At 41.2% G+C, this 18,068-nt stretch overlaps 1 protein-coding gene and 1 non-coding gene across 2 annotated transcripts; both read right to left on the reverse strand.

The window, feature by feature from the left end:
* Window positions 1-2,342: 2,342 nt before the first annotated feature.
* On the reverse strand, window positions 2,343-14,582 carry DENR (density regulated re-initiation and release factor). Its single transcript, XM_068563586.1, has 8 exons — window positions 14,451-14,582; window positions 13,541-13,654; window positions 9,663-9,682; window positions 8,904-8,988; window positions 6,555-6,638; window positions 3,783-3,899; window positions 2,754-2,893; window positions 2,343-2,645 (listed from the first exon to the last, which is right to left on the reverse strand). Exons 2-8 carry the CDS (start codon window positions 13,644-13,646, stop codon window positions 2,601-2,603), a joined length of 597 nt encoding a protein of 198 aa, XP_068419687.1. The 5' UTR covers window positions 13,647-13,654; window positions 14,451-14,582; the 3' UTR covers window positions 2,343-2,600.
* On the reverse strand, window positions 4,875-5,009 carry LOC137777118 (small nucleolar RNA SNORA70). Its single transcript, XR_011076439.1, has one exon. It is a non-coding gene; the product is annotated as a small nucleolar RNA SNORA70 (small nucleolar RNA).
* Window positions 14,583-18,068: the final 3,486 nt, after the last annotated feature.

The following is an 18,068-nucleotide window of genomic DNA, read 5'->3' on the forward strand; positions in this document are numbered from 1 at the left end:
AGCTTTACTGATTTGGGTGAGTTACCTCCTTAGGATAGGCTCATGTTCAGGAGAACCAACAAGACAATACTTTAGAATTTAAAAATCGAAAAAGCAGGAACTTCCCTGGTGGCGCAGTGATTAATAATCCACCTGCCAGTGCCGGGGACACGGGTTTGAGCCCTGGTCTGGGATGATCCCACGTGCTGTGGAGCAACTAAGCCCATGTGCCACAACTACTGAGCCTGCGCTCTAGAGCCCACAAGCCACAACTACTGAAGCCCGTGCGCCTAGAGCCCGTGCTCTGTAACGAGAAGCCACCGCAACGAGAAGCCGCGGCGGAGAGTAGCCCCCGCTCGCCACAACTAAAGAAAGCAGGGGCGCAGCAACGAAGACAAAGACCCAACACAGCCAAAAATTAAAAATTTTTAAAAAAACTAAAAGGTAGAATTCGTTTTTAAAAAATTGTAACTTACCAATCTTTAAGAGCGAGAAAGCTACCATGGATTACACCTTAAGTGACAGCTGATTTACTGGGGCTTCTATTTAATAACTAAAAAGGAATTTAAAATCACATGTTGCCAGCATCTATTTTTTTAAATGAATAAAATACTACATATCAAAACTTTGTCATGTTGAAATAATAATATTTGGGGTATACTGTGTTAAATAAAATCTATTGTTAAAATTTTAAAAACTTTATTCGTATTTGAAGTTGCCAGCTTAATCTTTGCAAATCTCTTACATAAGGCTGTTTAAAGGTTAGTATTCTTTTTGCTAAAAATACTAGATTGTAAAAGCATTTACATAATACAAACATAGAATGTATTTAATTCAAACTCAATCCTTGAATATATATATGTATACATATTATATATTTTTTGGCCACATCTCGCAGCTTGTGGGATCTTAGTTTCCTGACAAGGGATTGAACCCGGGCCACGGCAATGAAAGCGCCAAACCCTAACCACTGGACCACCAGGGAACACCCCCTGAACTACACATTTTAATCAGAGATTAAACTCTTGCATTTTAAATTTAAGGTCAAAGAAAAAGATTCACACATATTATACACAAGGACGATTTTAATCCTGCATTTTCCTGCAGTACCATCCACTGCTGGCTATACAGGGACTGAAACTGCATTTGCCAAGAACTGTGAACATTAAGAATCTTCACATGAAGTCACACGTGTTGATACAAGCACAAAGACATCTTCCAGCACCAACAGAATACACACATAACCACGTACCAATTGGTTTTGATGGATAAATTTGCTTCGTCAGATAATTTTATTTAGCTAAATTCACAGTTAATGCAGAATTTCATTTTCTTAATTTACATCTTTATTATACATTCTAAGATTTCAATTATTTAAAAACCCACTATTTAAGATTGCAATTTGCATGGCAATAAACAATGGGTTCTAACTTTCTTATAGGTGTCTACAGCAATTTAAAATACCATGAGTCTTCTTTTTAGATTGTAGCACCTGATGTAAGACCTTTATAAACACAGATTTTAAATTCATTTAATGTACTCATTAAGATTCACTGTCACTGTTTCTCTTGTAAGAAAAACACATTTTAACTGCTATTTCCCAGACTATATTGAGCAATGGTGTATATTATTTTCAAATGGTTAGAATTTTACATAAATTTATAGCCAGAAAAAGAACTCAGCCTCTCTGGATGCCTATCCACTCAAAACAACGATGAAAATAACGTATGAAATGGATTTGGGTGTCTGACCTCCTACTTAACATTATCAAACACCTTTCCAAGTATTCTTAGAAAATATCTTAAAATGTATGCAAATATTCTACCATATGACAAACCATCATTTCTTTAACCATTTCCCAATTGTTCATCTTTATCATTTGCAATTTTTTTATATTATAAGTAGCACTTTGATGAACACCTTCATCCATAGTTTTAAGCAAAACATTGTATCTTTAGGATAATGTCAAGAAGTGGGTCAAACAGTGCAGATGGTTTTAAGGCTTTTAATATACTTTACCAAATAATCTCCAGAACAGCTTGATAAACTATTACCAACAATATGTTAATAGGCCCACAAAGTGAACTTGGTTGGTGACAATGAAGCAAATTCAACCACAGATCCATGAGATGCTCAAGCATCTCAAAACTATCACACCAAAGAAGCAAGGAGACAGTTATTACTGGTGATGAAGCCAAATTCAAATTCTTCAAAGTATCACTCAGCTTAACAACCAAAAAAAAAAAAAAAAAAATCATGATTTGATAAAATCATGATTATTTAAAAATAATCAACAGAAAAGCTTTCCACAGAAAGTCTAATTTTTCCAAAAATAAGAAGTTAAAAAGAAAGAGAAAAGTCAGTACCAAATGACCAAAATTTTTTATTTGACTAAATTCTATTTCATGCATAAGCATGACAGTCTCTCCTGTTTATCAGACTTTGGCAACAAAAAAAAAAAAAAACAAGCAGCCTTGTACAGAACAGTGAAAATGCCAAGGGTGAGGGTAGGCTACAGTTTTACTGTAGGATAAATACATATATATTTTTTAAAAGGCCTCGCTCCCTTTGGCCATATCAACAATCAGTTCAGATCTTTAAATACAGACAAATTTTCAAAATCACTTCTTCACTTCTCCAAGATCTTCAATGCTATCATCATCCACCTGTAAAATAAAAATAATCACATTTCATGAGTTGTGGTTATCAACTAACACAGAAGCAACTTGCTTTAATAACTTATTTCTATAGATGCACATGTTCCAAATACTCACTTCTGGCCATTTTTCCTGAATGACATCAATTATGTCATCTGTAAAGTCTCCCTGAATGATGATTTCATCCTCCCCTGTTACTGAGGCACCACAGGAGAATTTCTGAGCAAAAAATCTTTGTGCTTCTTTAAGATCGATTTCTGTTATTTTAAAAAAGAAATAGCAAGACTATCACTGGAATCATATGTCAAAGATATTTTTCCATCTTGAAATTTAATCTGCATTTTAAATTCATAAAACAGATTGTGTTAATGGATTTCATGTTCCTTTCAGAACAATAATTACAAACTACCCAAAGGCAGTCATCTTAACAATTCAACTTATATTTTTAAGGTCAAATAAAGCCTCAGTACATAAAAATAAGATCACCCACACTATTCCTAACTCATATAGTAAGACCAAAATAAATCCAGGGACACATTAATTCCAACATTACACATACACTTCCAAGTATATGAAGTTCTTTTGGTTATCCCTTTTTACAAAAGAAAAATATACAGCAGAGAAACAAGCCTAATATTTATGATGTGGTCTAGTGACTGTTTTTCACTCCATGTTGTCAAATGAAGGAACCTAACCACCCTGGTTTCACTATTCATTCAAGTCTTCCAGGAAATGAAGGGGCTCTGAAGCAGGACATTCTGCCACTAACCACCTTCCCTCACCCTCTACTGTCATCCCAGAAGGGATAGGTCATTTTGCAACCACTGGGCTACTGAGACTGCAGGGAACAAGGAGCAGTGCTGGTAGACTTCACAGGGAAACCTATCCAGCCCTCCTCATTCTACATAAAACGTGCCCAAACAGAAATTCTGGAAAGGAAAAAGTTAAACCAGTCCCCTGTGCAAAAGATTTTTAAGTTGCTTCAAAATTTGATTTTGAACCTATAGTTAGAAATGCAAAATCTCATTTTGTATCTTCTTAGCAAAACACAGAACTGTAAAATTTTCATGATACTAGATTAAAAAGAGAGAATGAAATGAATGAATGTAGTTCACACATTTTAAACGTACTTAAGCTTGGACTCACCAAAAGTTGCAAGGCCACACACTCTTGTTACATATTTCTTCTTTGCTCTGGGAATTTTGGCTATCGTAACCTTTTGTGGTACAGTCTTCTTTTTTTGTTTTATTTGACCCCTTCCACCTTTATTTATTAAGAAAGAGCTCAGGATTAGTTGTTCTGTTCTTATCATAAATAGAGAATACTGTCTCTAAATTTATTAACTTTCAAAAGTTATGAAATACTAATTTCTAAAGTTTCTTTTTCTAATACAAAATTAATAAACACATGCATGAGTATTCATTCAATCCACAGTTATTAAGTAGTATGTGCCATGCACCGCACTAAGGGCTGAGGACACAAAGATGAACAGAACAAGAACAGAGTCGCTGCCCTCCAGGGACTCTCAGTCTAGTGCAGGGAAGCAAAAAGTTAAATAAGTACAGCAACCTGATATATACTGTAATAGGATCCACGAATACGGCACTACCACAAGCTTTGCACAGAATGGCTAACTCGGCTTCCAGAGGACAGGACAAGTTTCCTACAGGAAGTGGCATCTAAGTGCTTGCAGAATAAGAAAGGGTCCATTCGAAGGGAGGAGGGCTGGGGAGATATAAAAAGGATATTCCAGGAAAGGGAAACAAGTACAGAGACAAGAAAGGGCATTATATTTTTGAGAACTACACTTGTCTTTTTGTGTGTGACAGGAAAGTAGGATCTACTGGTGGGCGTAAGGAGGGGACAATGGCACTCAGGAGCGCAGGGCCCGCCATCTGTCCAGGGGCCACGATTAGGGATCTATTTGACCCCACAGCCATCTGGGATGGGCCGGTTTTCTGCCACTATGTTTTCAAATTCATCCATATTAAACTTAGTAAATCCCCAATTCTTGGAGATGTGGATCTTCTGGCAGCCAGTGAACTTGAACTTGGCCCTGCACAGGGCCTCAATCACATACTCCTTGTTCTGCAACTTGGTGTGGATTGACATCACTTGGCCAATGTGACCAAAGTGGACCCTGGCCACTGTGCCCTGGGGCTTTCCAAAGGCACTGCGCATATCCACCCGGAGCCTAGACTGGGGACAGCATGCCAGACGTGAATGTCCACTGGAAAGGGCTGTCTCCAAGATCCCTTAGGGCAACCCATACAGCCAACAGGCTGCATACACTACCAAGGAGGCTACTGCTTGCAACCACTGCACACTCGGCCCCAACGGGGAAAAGAGCACAGTCGGCTTAACTGGCTGCAAATACACTTGTGTTGATGAAGGAAGCGTATGGATATGGAAGGAAGCCAGAAAAGCAAAGATTATATACCGGTAATTTAAGGAACAGCACAAGCTCTGTCATCTTATATTGCAAAGAAGAGAAGCCAGTGAACAACTGACTATGCAGGAGTGAAATTACTGATTTACGTTTTGTCAAGATCACCATGCAGTGTGGAGGGTGGGTCTGTGCAGAGCAATGGTAGAGAGGCCACTGCTGAGGCTCCTACATTAGTTCAGGCAGAACTTAATCAAAATCTGAACAAAGCAGTGGCAACAGTAATGGCCACTGGCACAGGATAAACAGAGGAAGGGGAAGAAATGACAGAATTTAGAACTGATTAAGAGGATCAAAAAGAAAGAATCTAAGACGGGTCTCAGGTTTCTGGCTCAGATGACTGGATAAACTGTGCTGTTAATAACCAAAAATGGAGAAAACAAAAGATGCAGATTTGGGACTTAGTAAGTTTACTTTGGAAGTGCTGTGTTTGAAGTACCTGTGAGACCACATGCGCATTTCTAGTCTAGTCCTCGTGGGCGAGGACTAGAGATATAAATTTGGGTACTGTAAGTGTAGCGTGGTGGCAGAAGTTAAGGATGTGGAGGAATCATCCAGGGAGGATATGCAGAATGAGGAGGTAAGTGGGCCGAGGACAGAATCCTGGGAAACACCAATTTTTAAGGGACACAAGGGAGAAGAGAAGTCTGCACAGAAGACTGAGGAGGAGTGAAAGGAGAATGAGGGAGGAAGCACAACACTTCAAGAAGGGAGGGCTCAGATGCTCTTACCACTTAGCAATCACCTAGCCGTCGTGACCCTTGTTAGAGGAGTTTCAGTGGCATGAAAGTCAGGTTAGGATGGACTGAGGAGCAAAGACTCAATGACCGAACTGAAAGGGGGATAGTTAAGTCTAGTCTTATTAAGGAAGTCTGGCTAAGAAGGAAAGGGGGGAGGAGAATAGAGCAAAGAAAGATATGAGCTCTTGGGGGAATTTTTTTTTAATGCAAAGTCCTAAAAAATATTCATAAGCCAATTTTAGTCACGGGGAGAATTAATCCAGGAAGAAGAAGCAGGCGGGTACACGATCCAGGGCACAAGGAATTCACTTTAGAAGGAGGAGAGGTAAACAGGTATGCCTAACAGCTGTAAAAAGAAAAATTCAACTGAGCTGACAGAAGTAATGAGAGAACAAAATCTTTTTTAAGTGTCCTCACTCTAATTAAATAGAATACACAGGTATTTTAATAAGGTAACAAAGTTTTTAAGTCATAAACAAGCTGGCTGGATGCTTTTTATGTATATATACGGCAAATGAAGCATATTTTCTTAGATCCAAATTACTGATAAAGCCCAATTCACACGAAATCCAGTCATCCTGAGAACATGATCCTGTATCCCTCTGTATGGTATACACACAGAATTACTGTAACAGGTAGATGTTATTCACTTTGGGAATGCTTTCATTTCTTATTTCTTCAAGCAGAGGGAGGGTATGTTTGTGTAAATCAAATCATGGATTCAGGTCTCACCTCTCTTTTGTTTTTTCTTCTCTTCCTCTTCCCCTGCTGTTCCTTGACCCTCACTAATTCCAGCTTCTTGTTTGGGTGAATTTTCTAGATGTAAAAACAAAATCCAAAAGCATTAACATCACTTCATTACGTTAAAAAAATTACCCTTGAGGAACCTCAAACACATATAAGGTATTTTACCAACAAATGAGTATAACATTTATAATGTAAGCGATTATATTGCTAGATTCCTATCAAGCCTAACTCTGAAGTCATTATGATAAGTATATGGTGATAGAAGACAAAACAAAGTCTTTGATATGTGAGAATCGCCATTTTTTAAGCCACATTAAAGGAGCATAGAACACTCAAGACTCCACAGGAATATTTAGCATCTAAGCGTACTAGTTCTGTTAACAGGAAGTCTGGTCCTGAATATGAAGCTATGTCCTAGGCAAGTCACGTTCAGGGCCCACCATGTAGACCGTGACATCAGATGTGAGGGTTCTTATCCAATCATGGACAGCGACTGTGCTGTCTCAGGGGCTGTGTCTCATGGAAACTATCAGAAAATCAAAGCAGCAAATAGTGGGATAACACTGGGTATACGTGACAGGACTGTTTCCAGCCCAGGATCTCCCTTCTCCCTGCTACTGCCTTCATTTTTAACAATCTTGTAAGAGAGGCCGTCAATTTTAGCTAATTGAGGAAATCTGTTCCTCTGCAGTTTCCTTACCTCTGGCAACAGCAACTCCATTCTTCTAGTTGCTTCGGTCAAAAATTTAGCTGCCCCTTTTCCTCACATCCCACATTCAACACATCAGGAGACCCTGTCAGCTCTACCTTGAAAACGTATCCAGAATCTGACCACTTTTCACATCTCCACTGCTACCATTCTAGTCGTTGTCATCCTGACCAGATTAGTGCAGGAGCCACCTATTTGGTCTCCCTGCTCTGCTGCCTAAGCCTCTCTTCAGTCTATTCTTAACACAGCAGCCAGAGAACTGCTGAAACAGAAGTCAGACCGTATCACTCTTCTGCTCAAACCGCTCCAATAGCTCATCTCACTCAGAGTGAAAGCTGAGACCTGGCATTTAAGCCATGGTCCTTCACTACTTCTCTGACTTCATCTCCCTTCCTTCTCCCCCTCCAGAAACAAAGGCCTCCTTCCTGTTTTTTAAACATGCTGTAAGCACTGAGTGTTTGCCTCAGGGCCTTTGCACTGGCTGCACCATCTGCTTGGAACGTTGTTCTCCCAGATAGCCAAAGGACTCTCTCCCTAACTTATTTTAGGTCTTTGTTCAAATGCCATCTTTTCAGCAGAATCTTTCAGGGCTACTACCTAAAATTTCAAATTCCCTCCCCAACAATTCTTATCTCTCCATTCCCTGCTTATCCTAATTTAATGTACTTATTTCATTTGTCTTGTTTTACTTATTTTCTCTCTCCCTCTAGAATATAATTTCCAAAGAGTAGGTCTTTTGTTTACTGCTTTATTCTCAGCATCCAATAAGAGTGTATAGCATATAGTATGCTTACAAGAAGCAATTTGTTGGACTTCGCTGGTGACAGTGGTTAAGAATCCGCCTGCTAATGCAGGGGACACAGGTTCGAGCCCTGGTCCAGGAAGATCCCACGTGCCGCAGAGCAGCTAAGCCCGTGTACCACAACTACTGAACCTGCGCTCTAGAGCCCGCGAGCCACAACTACTGAGCCCATATGCCACAACTACTGAAGCCCGCGCGCCTAGAGCCCGTGCTCCGCAACAAGAGAAGCCACTGCAATGAGAAGCCCATGAGCCGCAACGAAGAGTAGCCCTGCTCACTACAACCAGAGAAAGTCTGTGCGCAGCAACAAAGACCCAACGCAGCCAAAAATAAAAATAAATTTTAAAAAAAATTTGTTAAATGAATGAAAGAAAATATATGCCCCTAAATCATTTACTCTTCTTTATATAAAAAAGTTAATACTTTGACCTATCCTGTCTCAGAGATAAGACACATGAAGCAGTCTGTGATTTTTTTTTTTTAATTTATTTTTGGTTGTGCTGGGTCTTAGTTGGGGCCGGTGGGCTCCTTAGTTGTGGCTGGTGGGCTCCTTGGTTGTGGCATGCATGTGAGATCTAGTTCCCTGACCAGAGATCAAACCCGAGTCTCCTGCATTGGGAAGCGAATTCTTAACCACTGCACCACCAGAGAAGTCCCACAGTCCATGATTTTATGTAAGGAATTTTAACCCAAGAACTTAAAACAGTTTTAAAGTTAATCGACATAGATAGATATAATTCTGTAATATCCTACTAAACAAATGCACGCTGCATTTGTTTCAGGTATATAGGCTTTGATGAAAGAGGAAAAAAAATGTTCATACCTACAGTAAGTTTTGCAAACTCATTTGGAAAATTCTTCTCTAACCATTGTCTACATTTAGCAACATCAGGCATATATTCACAGTACTGGAGGGGGAAAAAGAAACTGAGTCACAACAGTACATTTTTAATCATTTTAATTAAAAATCATTCCCTGTGCTTGCTATATATAGAATCATAAAACCAACTACTCCCACCTGACATTTTATCCACAGGAAATCTGTATTCAACCAAGAAATGTCCCATAAGAAATTAAAAATTAAGACACCTCCTCACTGTAGCAATTTATTTCCTCTCCAACAAACAGAAAGGCCATTAGAAAAAGGAGGAAACAGACAAAAACGAGCAGGTGTTTTTCTTGCTTTGGGCACCTAGGTGTCTCATTTTCATGACCTACCCTTAGAGCCTGACTTAGAAGCTTATCAACAGAAAGTCTTACACATAATTTATGCTTTCTCTTCTCTGTTTGGATGTTAAATTTTGGCTTTAAGGTTACTCTTGTTTTATTAGCTGACTATTCATGAGTTCCATGCAAAAATCCAAATTATGTATATAGCCAAGTGCAAAAGATGCACACATATAACTCAAAGTCTAAAGAAAAATTTGTAGGACAATAAAATTATTCTAAACCAAAGTTCTCTATAAAAGGTTGAAACTCTGCCATCAAATAATAGAAAATGAAAAGTAAGAAGTTCCCAAGCTAGCTCTAAAATCAATGACCTCAAATGCAGAAGTTAAAAAAGAATTTTAGAAGGACTTACCTCTGTTGGTAATGAGCAGACTGGGGATGGAGAGAAAAAAAAAGATTTGAAAATGTAAATAAATAAATAAATAAGTACACACACACACACGCACACACACACACACACACACACACACACGGCTCATAACAAATTTTAATCTGACAAAATGCTTCATTTGTTTTTTCCTATAACTTTTCTGTACCACTTTTCAAATACTACCCCGTGATGCACTTTTTTTTTTTTTTGAGGTAAATGGCCCATGATTAATAGAGATATTATCTTAATTTTTTTTTTTGGATCTAAAGAACAATGTCTCCTTCAGTTGGTAGAACATCAAACTATACTATCTGGCATGTCTTAAGGTTTTACCACAACAACCTCAATGGGTCTGAAACTAAGCTAGGATGGGAACAATTCCCCATACAACAAAGGTTGAATGGAGCTGGTTATTTCTTTTGATAACTTCACCAAAACAGCCGCTACTTTTTATTCATACTAACACATTTACAGACTTCAGTAGCAATTTTGCTACCATTTCTTTGCAATATACTTTTCCTTTTCTTTTTTCATATTATGCTACATAAGACCAAGACCCTGTGAATTTCCTTCCTTAGAAGGAAGGTTGGTTCAATCCTGTCACTGTATAGCCTGCAAAGGCTAAAGGACTAGAAAAACTCAAAGGGTTTCCCAATTTTAACTATAACTCTATTATTGGGTCAACTGCTTATTTTATTTTTATTTTCAAGGTGAGGAATGGAATAGTTCAGTGTGACAACACCTTGAGATTTGTGAGGGAGAGGAGGGGTGGTACACCATTAATAATAACAGCACTTACCATATATTGGGCACATGCCAGGCACTTTGCGATGCTTTATATTATTATGTTCAATCGTCACAACCTTATAAGGTAAGAACTACCACACGTGTATTATGAATGAGAAAAATGAGACTTAGAACGAGTAACTCATTTGTATCCGGTTAGAACAGGATTTGAACCCTGGTCTGTTTCTGAAGGTCATGCTCTTAACCACTAAATTAGACCACACAACATATAAAAGCAGTGCACCTGTGTGCCAGCCCATCATCACTCTTTTACAGATGAAGCCGAAAAAGGTTAAATAGCTTATCCAAGGCCAAAGGTGGCACAGGGCAGAAAACTAGAATCTACCATCTCTATTTCAGTTTAGAGTTCTTTCTACTAAAGCTCTCCTGGTTAACCAGAAGCTCTCTAATCCTCACAGTTCAAGTTCAAATACTAGTAGGTACAGATGTTCAGCCACACTTTCAGGATATAATTATAGGTTAAATACCATTACAGCAAACACTAAAACCATAACACTTAGTACACCATTTCAAATAATATTTGGTTCAGCAAAATTCTAATACAATGAAAAAAGCTGGACAAATATTCCAAATTCCACATTATTTGCTTTTACAGTCTATTTCCCTCCACAAATGATTTACTATTTGTAAACTGTAGCTTTTCAAGGAAAAGACCGAGCAGTCACCAGCTTCACATCACTAACAGTGGAACAACCTGACATTATGCATCTGCTGACATGATGAGATATGATGAACAAAGCCACATCATCCATGAGACCTTCTGCTATGGTCTGAATGTTTGTGTCCCCTCAAAATTCACATGTTGAAATCCTAATGCCCAATGTGATGGTATTAGGAGATGCAGGCTTTGGGAGTAATATTTCATTTATTCTTCTCAACAGCCCTCTGAAGTAGGCTGTTATCCGTTTTATGGATGAGGGAACTGACCAAGGTCACCAGTGAGTAAATGGCTAAGCCAGGATTCAAACTCAGACTGAATTCAGATTCTGAAGTCTCAATCCTGCAGACATATATCTCCCCAGAAATGACCTCATCCTGCTTACCCTTGTTTCTCACTATACTTCAACCAGCATTCTGCTCCAATCAGCCCCTTCTTTTCCCTCTACCCCCTATCTTTTCCCTCGATCTTTAATATGAAGATACCATATTAAACCATGCCCCCATATTTTTCTTATGAATTCATCCACCTTTTCTTGCAAACTCTGCCCATTACCTAAGGCTTCTCACTTCCTCACTTTGCTTTCCCAGCTTCCCTCTGAACAAAGATCCCTCCCTTTCCTGAAACCCTAATTCATAGCTATGGTCAGTACCATTGAATTTAACATTTAATATTCCCTAAGTGCTTCTCCTACAACTAGACCTCAAACTCTTTGAGGAAAAGGTAATCCTGTCTCCAACCTAGTGCCTGGAATATCAATACAAACTAGGGAGGGAAATAAAAATAAACTTTTCTCAAAAAGGTTAGGTACCTCTGGTCAACACAAAGTATCACTGGGGTGGACTGCATACTTAGTGCAGTTGTTCAAAGCCATCTTAGGAGTGACCTAAGCACTTGAACAGGATGGCTTTCATATCCTGTATTTCATTAATTCTAATTTTTTTTCATTTTTATAGGGATGCGTTCCATAATTATGGCACGTCAATCTAACAATTTTTTCTTTCTTAGTGGAACCTAAAATAATGGTGCACCTTATAACATATGGAATCTTAGATTCGGTGAATTAGGATACAAAGAACAATAGCTCCTAACTATATCTGACAAACAAGGAGGAATAAACTAAACTAGTATACTTTCCTAATAACAGTAATAATAGCACTTATTGTATTATGTTCTTATGTTAGTTGCTGAACCAGCTTTATAGGAATCATCTGACTTCAGATGTAATCATCATTTTCATTTTACAGACCTTAAGAAACAGACCTCTAACCCTTAGTGAAATCAGGTAACTTGCCCAAGGTCACGCAGCTAAAATTAAGCAGGAGCAGCTGGTAATGCCCAAGGTAAGGATGCAAACCCTGGCCCATGACTCCAAAGGCAAACAATATAACCAAATAAGACGAACATCATAACAAGTCTCCATCAACCCTACAAAAAGGTCCCCTGCCTACTCTCTGGGATATTTTACACTCATTTTATTTTATCATCAAAGATAGTCAATAAATGATGAGTTGATACAGTTTTTTAACTCAGTGACATCACCTCTCCTGTAAGTACTGAAGTACTTAAATTCCAGAAGAAATCCCTATCACACTCACAGAATGTAAGGTCCCCGAGCACAGACCTTTCCTGACTTATTCATTATTCAGTCCCCAGCATCTAAAACTCTGCTAGGCACATAGTAAGTGGCCAAAAATATTTACTAAAAAAAACAATATTTACTTGCCCTTTTACTTTACTGTCTTACGTCTTCAGATTTTTCTAAACCTTTCCAAGATGCTAGTAAAATTAGAGTATTTCCAATTCACAAATATTTCTGGATTGAAAATGAGGAAAAACACTCAAAGGGAAAAAAATCTGGATTTACATTTTATTAATCAAACCAAGAACACTTTCCCAAGACTGTCCTACTACCCATCACTCCAACCTCATGATCTTCCACTCATTATTGACACCATTCCTATACTACACACTATACTAATAAAAAGCTGCTTATTTCTCCACAGACAAGCTTTTTCTTGCACAGCTATTCACCTCATCCGGGATGCCTTTCCCCACTCCCTCAACCAATCCTTCTCATCCCTTAAGATTCAATATCTTCCAAGAAGCCCACCTTTAATAGCCAGACTAGCAAGTAGCATTAAGCTGGAATAATCTATTTACATATCTCTATTCCAACCGGACTGTAAACTTCTCCAGGCCAAGTAACAAGACGCAAGTCACACAGGTTGGGACAGGTCTGTTAATCCATGCCTCCTCTTCCCCAACTCCCAATTAAAGATTCACCAAATGACAAAGATGAAAAAACTACTAGGACCAAACCAATGTGAAACCATTTATCACAATGCATAAAAATACAGTGAGTAAAAGCCATTTTCTGCTTTCCAACACTTGCCTCCGCAGTAAAGGACTCGAAGTGGGTAATCTGCATCTAACTTGGTATTGCTCCTCGGGTCTCCTTTGCAGTCATGCCCACCGGATTCAGAAATGTCAGCAGCCATTTCAAAACCTGTAAGCAAGGAAAATAACACATCTTCACTATTTTGGACCAAGACGCCCAGAGAAGCTGTGTTCAGGTGTAGTCCGGCCTCCTCCTACTAGAAATCCCCCCACCCCGAATCTGTTTCAATTCTTTGCTGAATGAGAGATACAAGCTGCATTAGGATTCATAAAATATGAGTAATTCTGGGCACACCATTTTCCAGGTCTGCAGGGAAGCAAGTGACAACAGTGAGACTCACAGCAAACGGCCCACGCCAACTAGGGGGAGGAGGGCACTAGTGGAAGAGGACGCAATGGGGAAAAAGATGGGGAGGGTGAACTCGGTAGGGACAGGGCAAAAGGTCTGGGGGATGATCTGGAAAGGATGCAACAAACTGCAACAACAGGGAAAGGCCACAAAGCAGCTGAAGAGGCTGGAAACGCCTACGAAGAAGGGGTGGGTCGCCGAAGGTGCCCAGAGGGCAGGGTGTGGGGTGGGCTAGAGGCCAAGGGAGGGACGCGTTAAGAGTCACGGAAGGGAAAGGGAGTGGGAGGGGGCGGGGAGGCCAGAGTCTGAGGATAGAAAATGCGGGCAAAAGAACCAAGAAGGGGCAGAATGTAAGAGCACTGAGGCGACGACAAGAGCGGCCAGGTGTGAGGGCGCGACCTGAGGCGAAGGGGCAACCCCGGGGACACCAGAACGGCCCATGTGGGCGGGGGTGTGGAGACGCCCGGCCCGGCCCCCTTCCGCCGGGGAGCACCTCAGCTTCCCCCACGCTCTCTACGAGCTTCTTAGAAGCGGGAGAGGCACGAGGGGTCATTACCCAGGCGGTCGCACAGCCTCCGCCGCCTCCGCGCCCGCCACTACCGCCAGCTGAAACGACACATGCGACTCCTCTTCCCCGGCCAGAGCCGCCCGAAAGCCCGTCTGCCAGCCGCGGTCCCGCGAGACAACAAACCTTATCGCGAGATTCAGTCTCCGCTGGGCGGCTGTCGCGAGAAGCTCGAAGGCGGGGGCGGAGAGGAATTGGGGAGCATGCGCGTTTCGCTCAGGGGCGGAGCCAAGCAGCCTAGAGGCTGACAGCCAGTAGGCGGTGCTCGTTACCTATGGGAGAGGAGGGGTGGTCTGTGGTCGGCGCCCGGAAGGGGACGCTGTTTAGAGAGTGGAGACATGCATCTAAATCAGCAATGACTCATTATTTTGAGTCGGAGAACGTGGCCCTTGGGGTTTGGGGTGCATCCTGGAGACCTGACTGACCTCCAGCCTGTTGGATAAGTCTTTCCTATCCGGGGAGATTGCAGCTGGAAAAGGCGTTTGGTTTCATTTCAACACAGTACCCTACATTGGCGGAATTCTTTTTAAAAAGACAGTATCAACGCAATTTACATTTTTCTCATCGCCCCACGGTCTCACCACCCTAACAACTGTTTTCACAGCTTCCTAGTGTTTATCGATCTTTATATGTGCTGTGAATTGGAATTAATCTCTCCCATGTGAGTGTTGACTAAAAAACTGCACAACCTAAAAGTTGAGATTTATGTTTTATTCGGCAGGAATTTTTAGGACTTCAAGCCCGGGAGGCATCATCTCAAGTAACCCTGAGAGAACTGCTGCAAGGAGGAAAGGGGGCAAGCCAGCATATATAGGAGTTCTACAACCAAGGGCAGGTAGTCTGAACATCAAAAGATTATTGTTAATTAAAGAAAACCAGATATGTCTAGTTAAGGAATTTGGCGCTTTTCTCTGTATGGGAAGATGCAAGAGTCTGGGCTCACTGAAATCATTCCTTTGATATGCACCTCAGCTATCTGGGGCCAGTATCCTGTGTTTTCACATCCTGAGTTTCCTCAGGGCTCACCGTAGGGAGTGGCTGCAGTCTGATGGCTGCTAGACAGCAGGTAGGCAGGTGTTCTTTTGCTTCCTGAGTTCCCTCAGGGTTCACCAGCTCACCGTCTGGTGGTGGCTGCAATCGCTGATGACCGTGAAATCCTTTGTTTAAATATTCCATTTATCAGAGACTTCAGAGAAGAGGCCACAGTCTCCGGTGCAGATTATGCCGGATGGCTTCGTGTGCAGTTTTGAGCAGAAAATTTAAGGGTGGTAGTGGTGGTGGCAGAGAAGTTTGCAAAGGAAGGAGGGGAATGAGGCAGATATTAGTGGAGGATAAAGCAAAATAGAAAAGAACAACCTCCACCATCTACAAAGCTCTTTTTGGTCACCGTTTCCCTAACTCTCATAGCTCTGCAAGTGTTGTAGTGTTATTCCCATTTCACAAATGGGACTCAGGCTGAGGATGGATATGAAGGGTTTTTCCCAAAATGAAGCAACTAAATGGAAGCAAAGCTAAGACACACCATGTGTGAAAACCTGATGATAAATGGAATATTTCCTGTCACATCGGTAGAGAAAGGCTGTCACAGTCATCAGCGATTGCAGCCACCACCAGACGGTGAGCTGGTGAACCCTGAGGGAACTCAGGAAGCAAAAGAACACCTGCCTACCTGCTGTCTAGCAGCCATCAGACTGCAGCCACTCCCTACGGTGAGCCCTGAGGAAACTCAGGATGTGAAAACACAGGATACTGGCCCCAGATAGCTGAGGTGCATATCAAAGGAATGATTTCAGTGAGCCCAGACTCTTGCATCTTCCCATACAGAGAAAAGCGCTAAATTCCTTAACTAGACATATCTGGTTTTCTTTAATTAACAATAATCTTTTGATGTTCAGACTACCTGCCCTTTGTTACAAAACTTCTGTATAACCTGCCTCCCCCCTTTACCTTCTCGGAGCAGTTTCTCAGAGCTATCTGAAACGCTGTCTCCCGGGCTGCAGTCCTCATTTTGCCCCAAATAAAACTTAGCTCGCAACTCTCACGTTGTGCATTTTTTTAAGTCAGTATCTTTCTTAAATAAAAGAGGGGGTTTCCCCCCTCACAAAAGAGAGTCAATTCTAAATGACATTCGTGAAAGAAGATCTTGTTCCAGAGCCTATTTGATTCCAGTAATAATATCTTCCATTTGCTGATACTCACCTCCCACTATGTGCCAAGAACCTGCTCATTTGGAGATAGAGTCCAGGTGGATTCATTTCACAAAACTTTCTTGGGTTCTTACCATGTGCCACGCACTGTGCTAGGCACTGGGGAACACGGTGAACAAGAGACAAAACCCCCAATCTCAATGAACTTAACAGTCTTAGTTACAAAATCCCTACAAAGTAAGGATTGTCTCTAATTCCCAGGTGGATGGTAAAATGGAAGCTCAAAGATGGGATGAATTAAGTTCACCTATTCTTAAGATCACACAGCTAATAGCATGTTATTGATCTTAAGACACACATTTTTCACATTTTCACATCTTTCATATTGTCACTGAGTACAAGCTCGCCCCGCTCGCCACACGACAGGCCAATAAATCGGAGATGAGGTGTTGAGGCAGGGAATACGACTTTATTCCGAAAGCCGGCAGACTGAGAAGACAGCAGACTACAGTCTCAAAATAACCATCTTATTGGGGTTTGGAGGCCAGTTTATTTTACAGAACAGAGAGTGCGGAGGAGATGAGGAAGTAAAGTGAAAAGGCCATAAGATTTGCAAATGTCCCCTGGAATGGCCAGCCTGAGGGAGGGGATGTGTTAATTTCTTCTTTCTTGCAGCCATCCACAGGTGGACAGGGGCCGGATGTTTCCCTGAACAAAGGCACTTTGGTTTAACAGTCATGCAAAGGGGCAGGGTTCCCTGAGGCAGGCCATTGTGTATAGATAGTATCCTTTTAGTGAACAAAAGCAGCAGAAAGCAAAGGTTAAAGTAAAAGAAACAGGTCCAACTTGTAGTCAGATTTGGCTCCTCCCTGTTACAATATCAAGATGCTTTGCAATGGATGGAGTCTTAGCACTGTGGCATAGTTTAATTTGGCAGCATTTTTCTCTCAGTGATGCATAAAATAATGCTGCATCTTACAACCAACGGCATCTTAGATGTGATGAAATATGGATAAGTGGCCAGTCCTGTGTAGTAGACCCAATGTCCTCAGTTCTTTCCCTCACCCTTTTCCTGCTCTGCTTTGTAGGGAAGGGGGTGCTGATCCCTATGACTGAATGCCCAGGCTTTCCTGTTCCTGAGCTTCCATCTAGGTTAAGCTAATGGGAAAGAGCAGTGAGCCCCACCCCCTTAAGCAGCCTCTCTGGCAGTAGGTAGCTGGTTCTCCCCCTGCATTGTTTAGGGAGCCCAGCCCCTGGGCTCCTGTAACATAGTGCCCTCCCTGGATCTAGTCTCTAGCCTACCAGTGGTGATCGATGGCTTCTTGCTACTGCTAACCTCCGAGTTGCCTCACCACCTCTGTTTAGCTTTTCAACAGTTCCATTCCCCGTGTTACCAATCCCCTGAATGAAATTCTCCTCTGCTTTAAATACTTAGATGGGGTTCTGTTTTCTCGGTGGACTC

This window comes from Eschrichtius robustus, chromosome 14, assembly GCF_028021215.1.
Source record: "Eschrichtius robustus isolate mEscRob2 chromosome 14, mEscRob2.pri, whole genome shotgun sequence".
NCBI lineage: Eukaryota > Metazoa > Chordata > Mammalia > Artiodactyla > Eschrichtiidae > Eschrichtius > Eschrichtius robustus.

Excerpts from the sequence above, each read along its gene's own strand:
- DENR (XM_068563586.1), bottom strand. The coding sequence starts at position 13,646 with ATGGCTGCTGACATTTCTGAATCCGGTGGGCATGACTGCAAAGGAGAC. Across the intron at positions 8,989-9,662 it reads TCTGCTCATTACCAACAGAG|TACTGTGAATATATGCCTGA; the intron begins GTAAGTCCTTCT and ends TTCCCCCTCCAG. Across the intron at positions 6,639-8,903 it reads GTTTGCAAAACTTACTGTAG|AAAATTCACCCAAACAAGAA; the intron begins GTATGAACATTT and ends TTTTACATCTAG.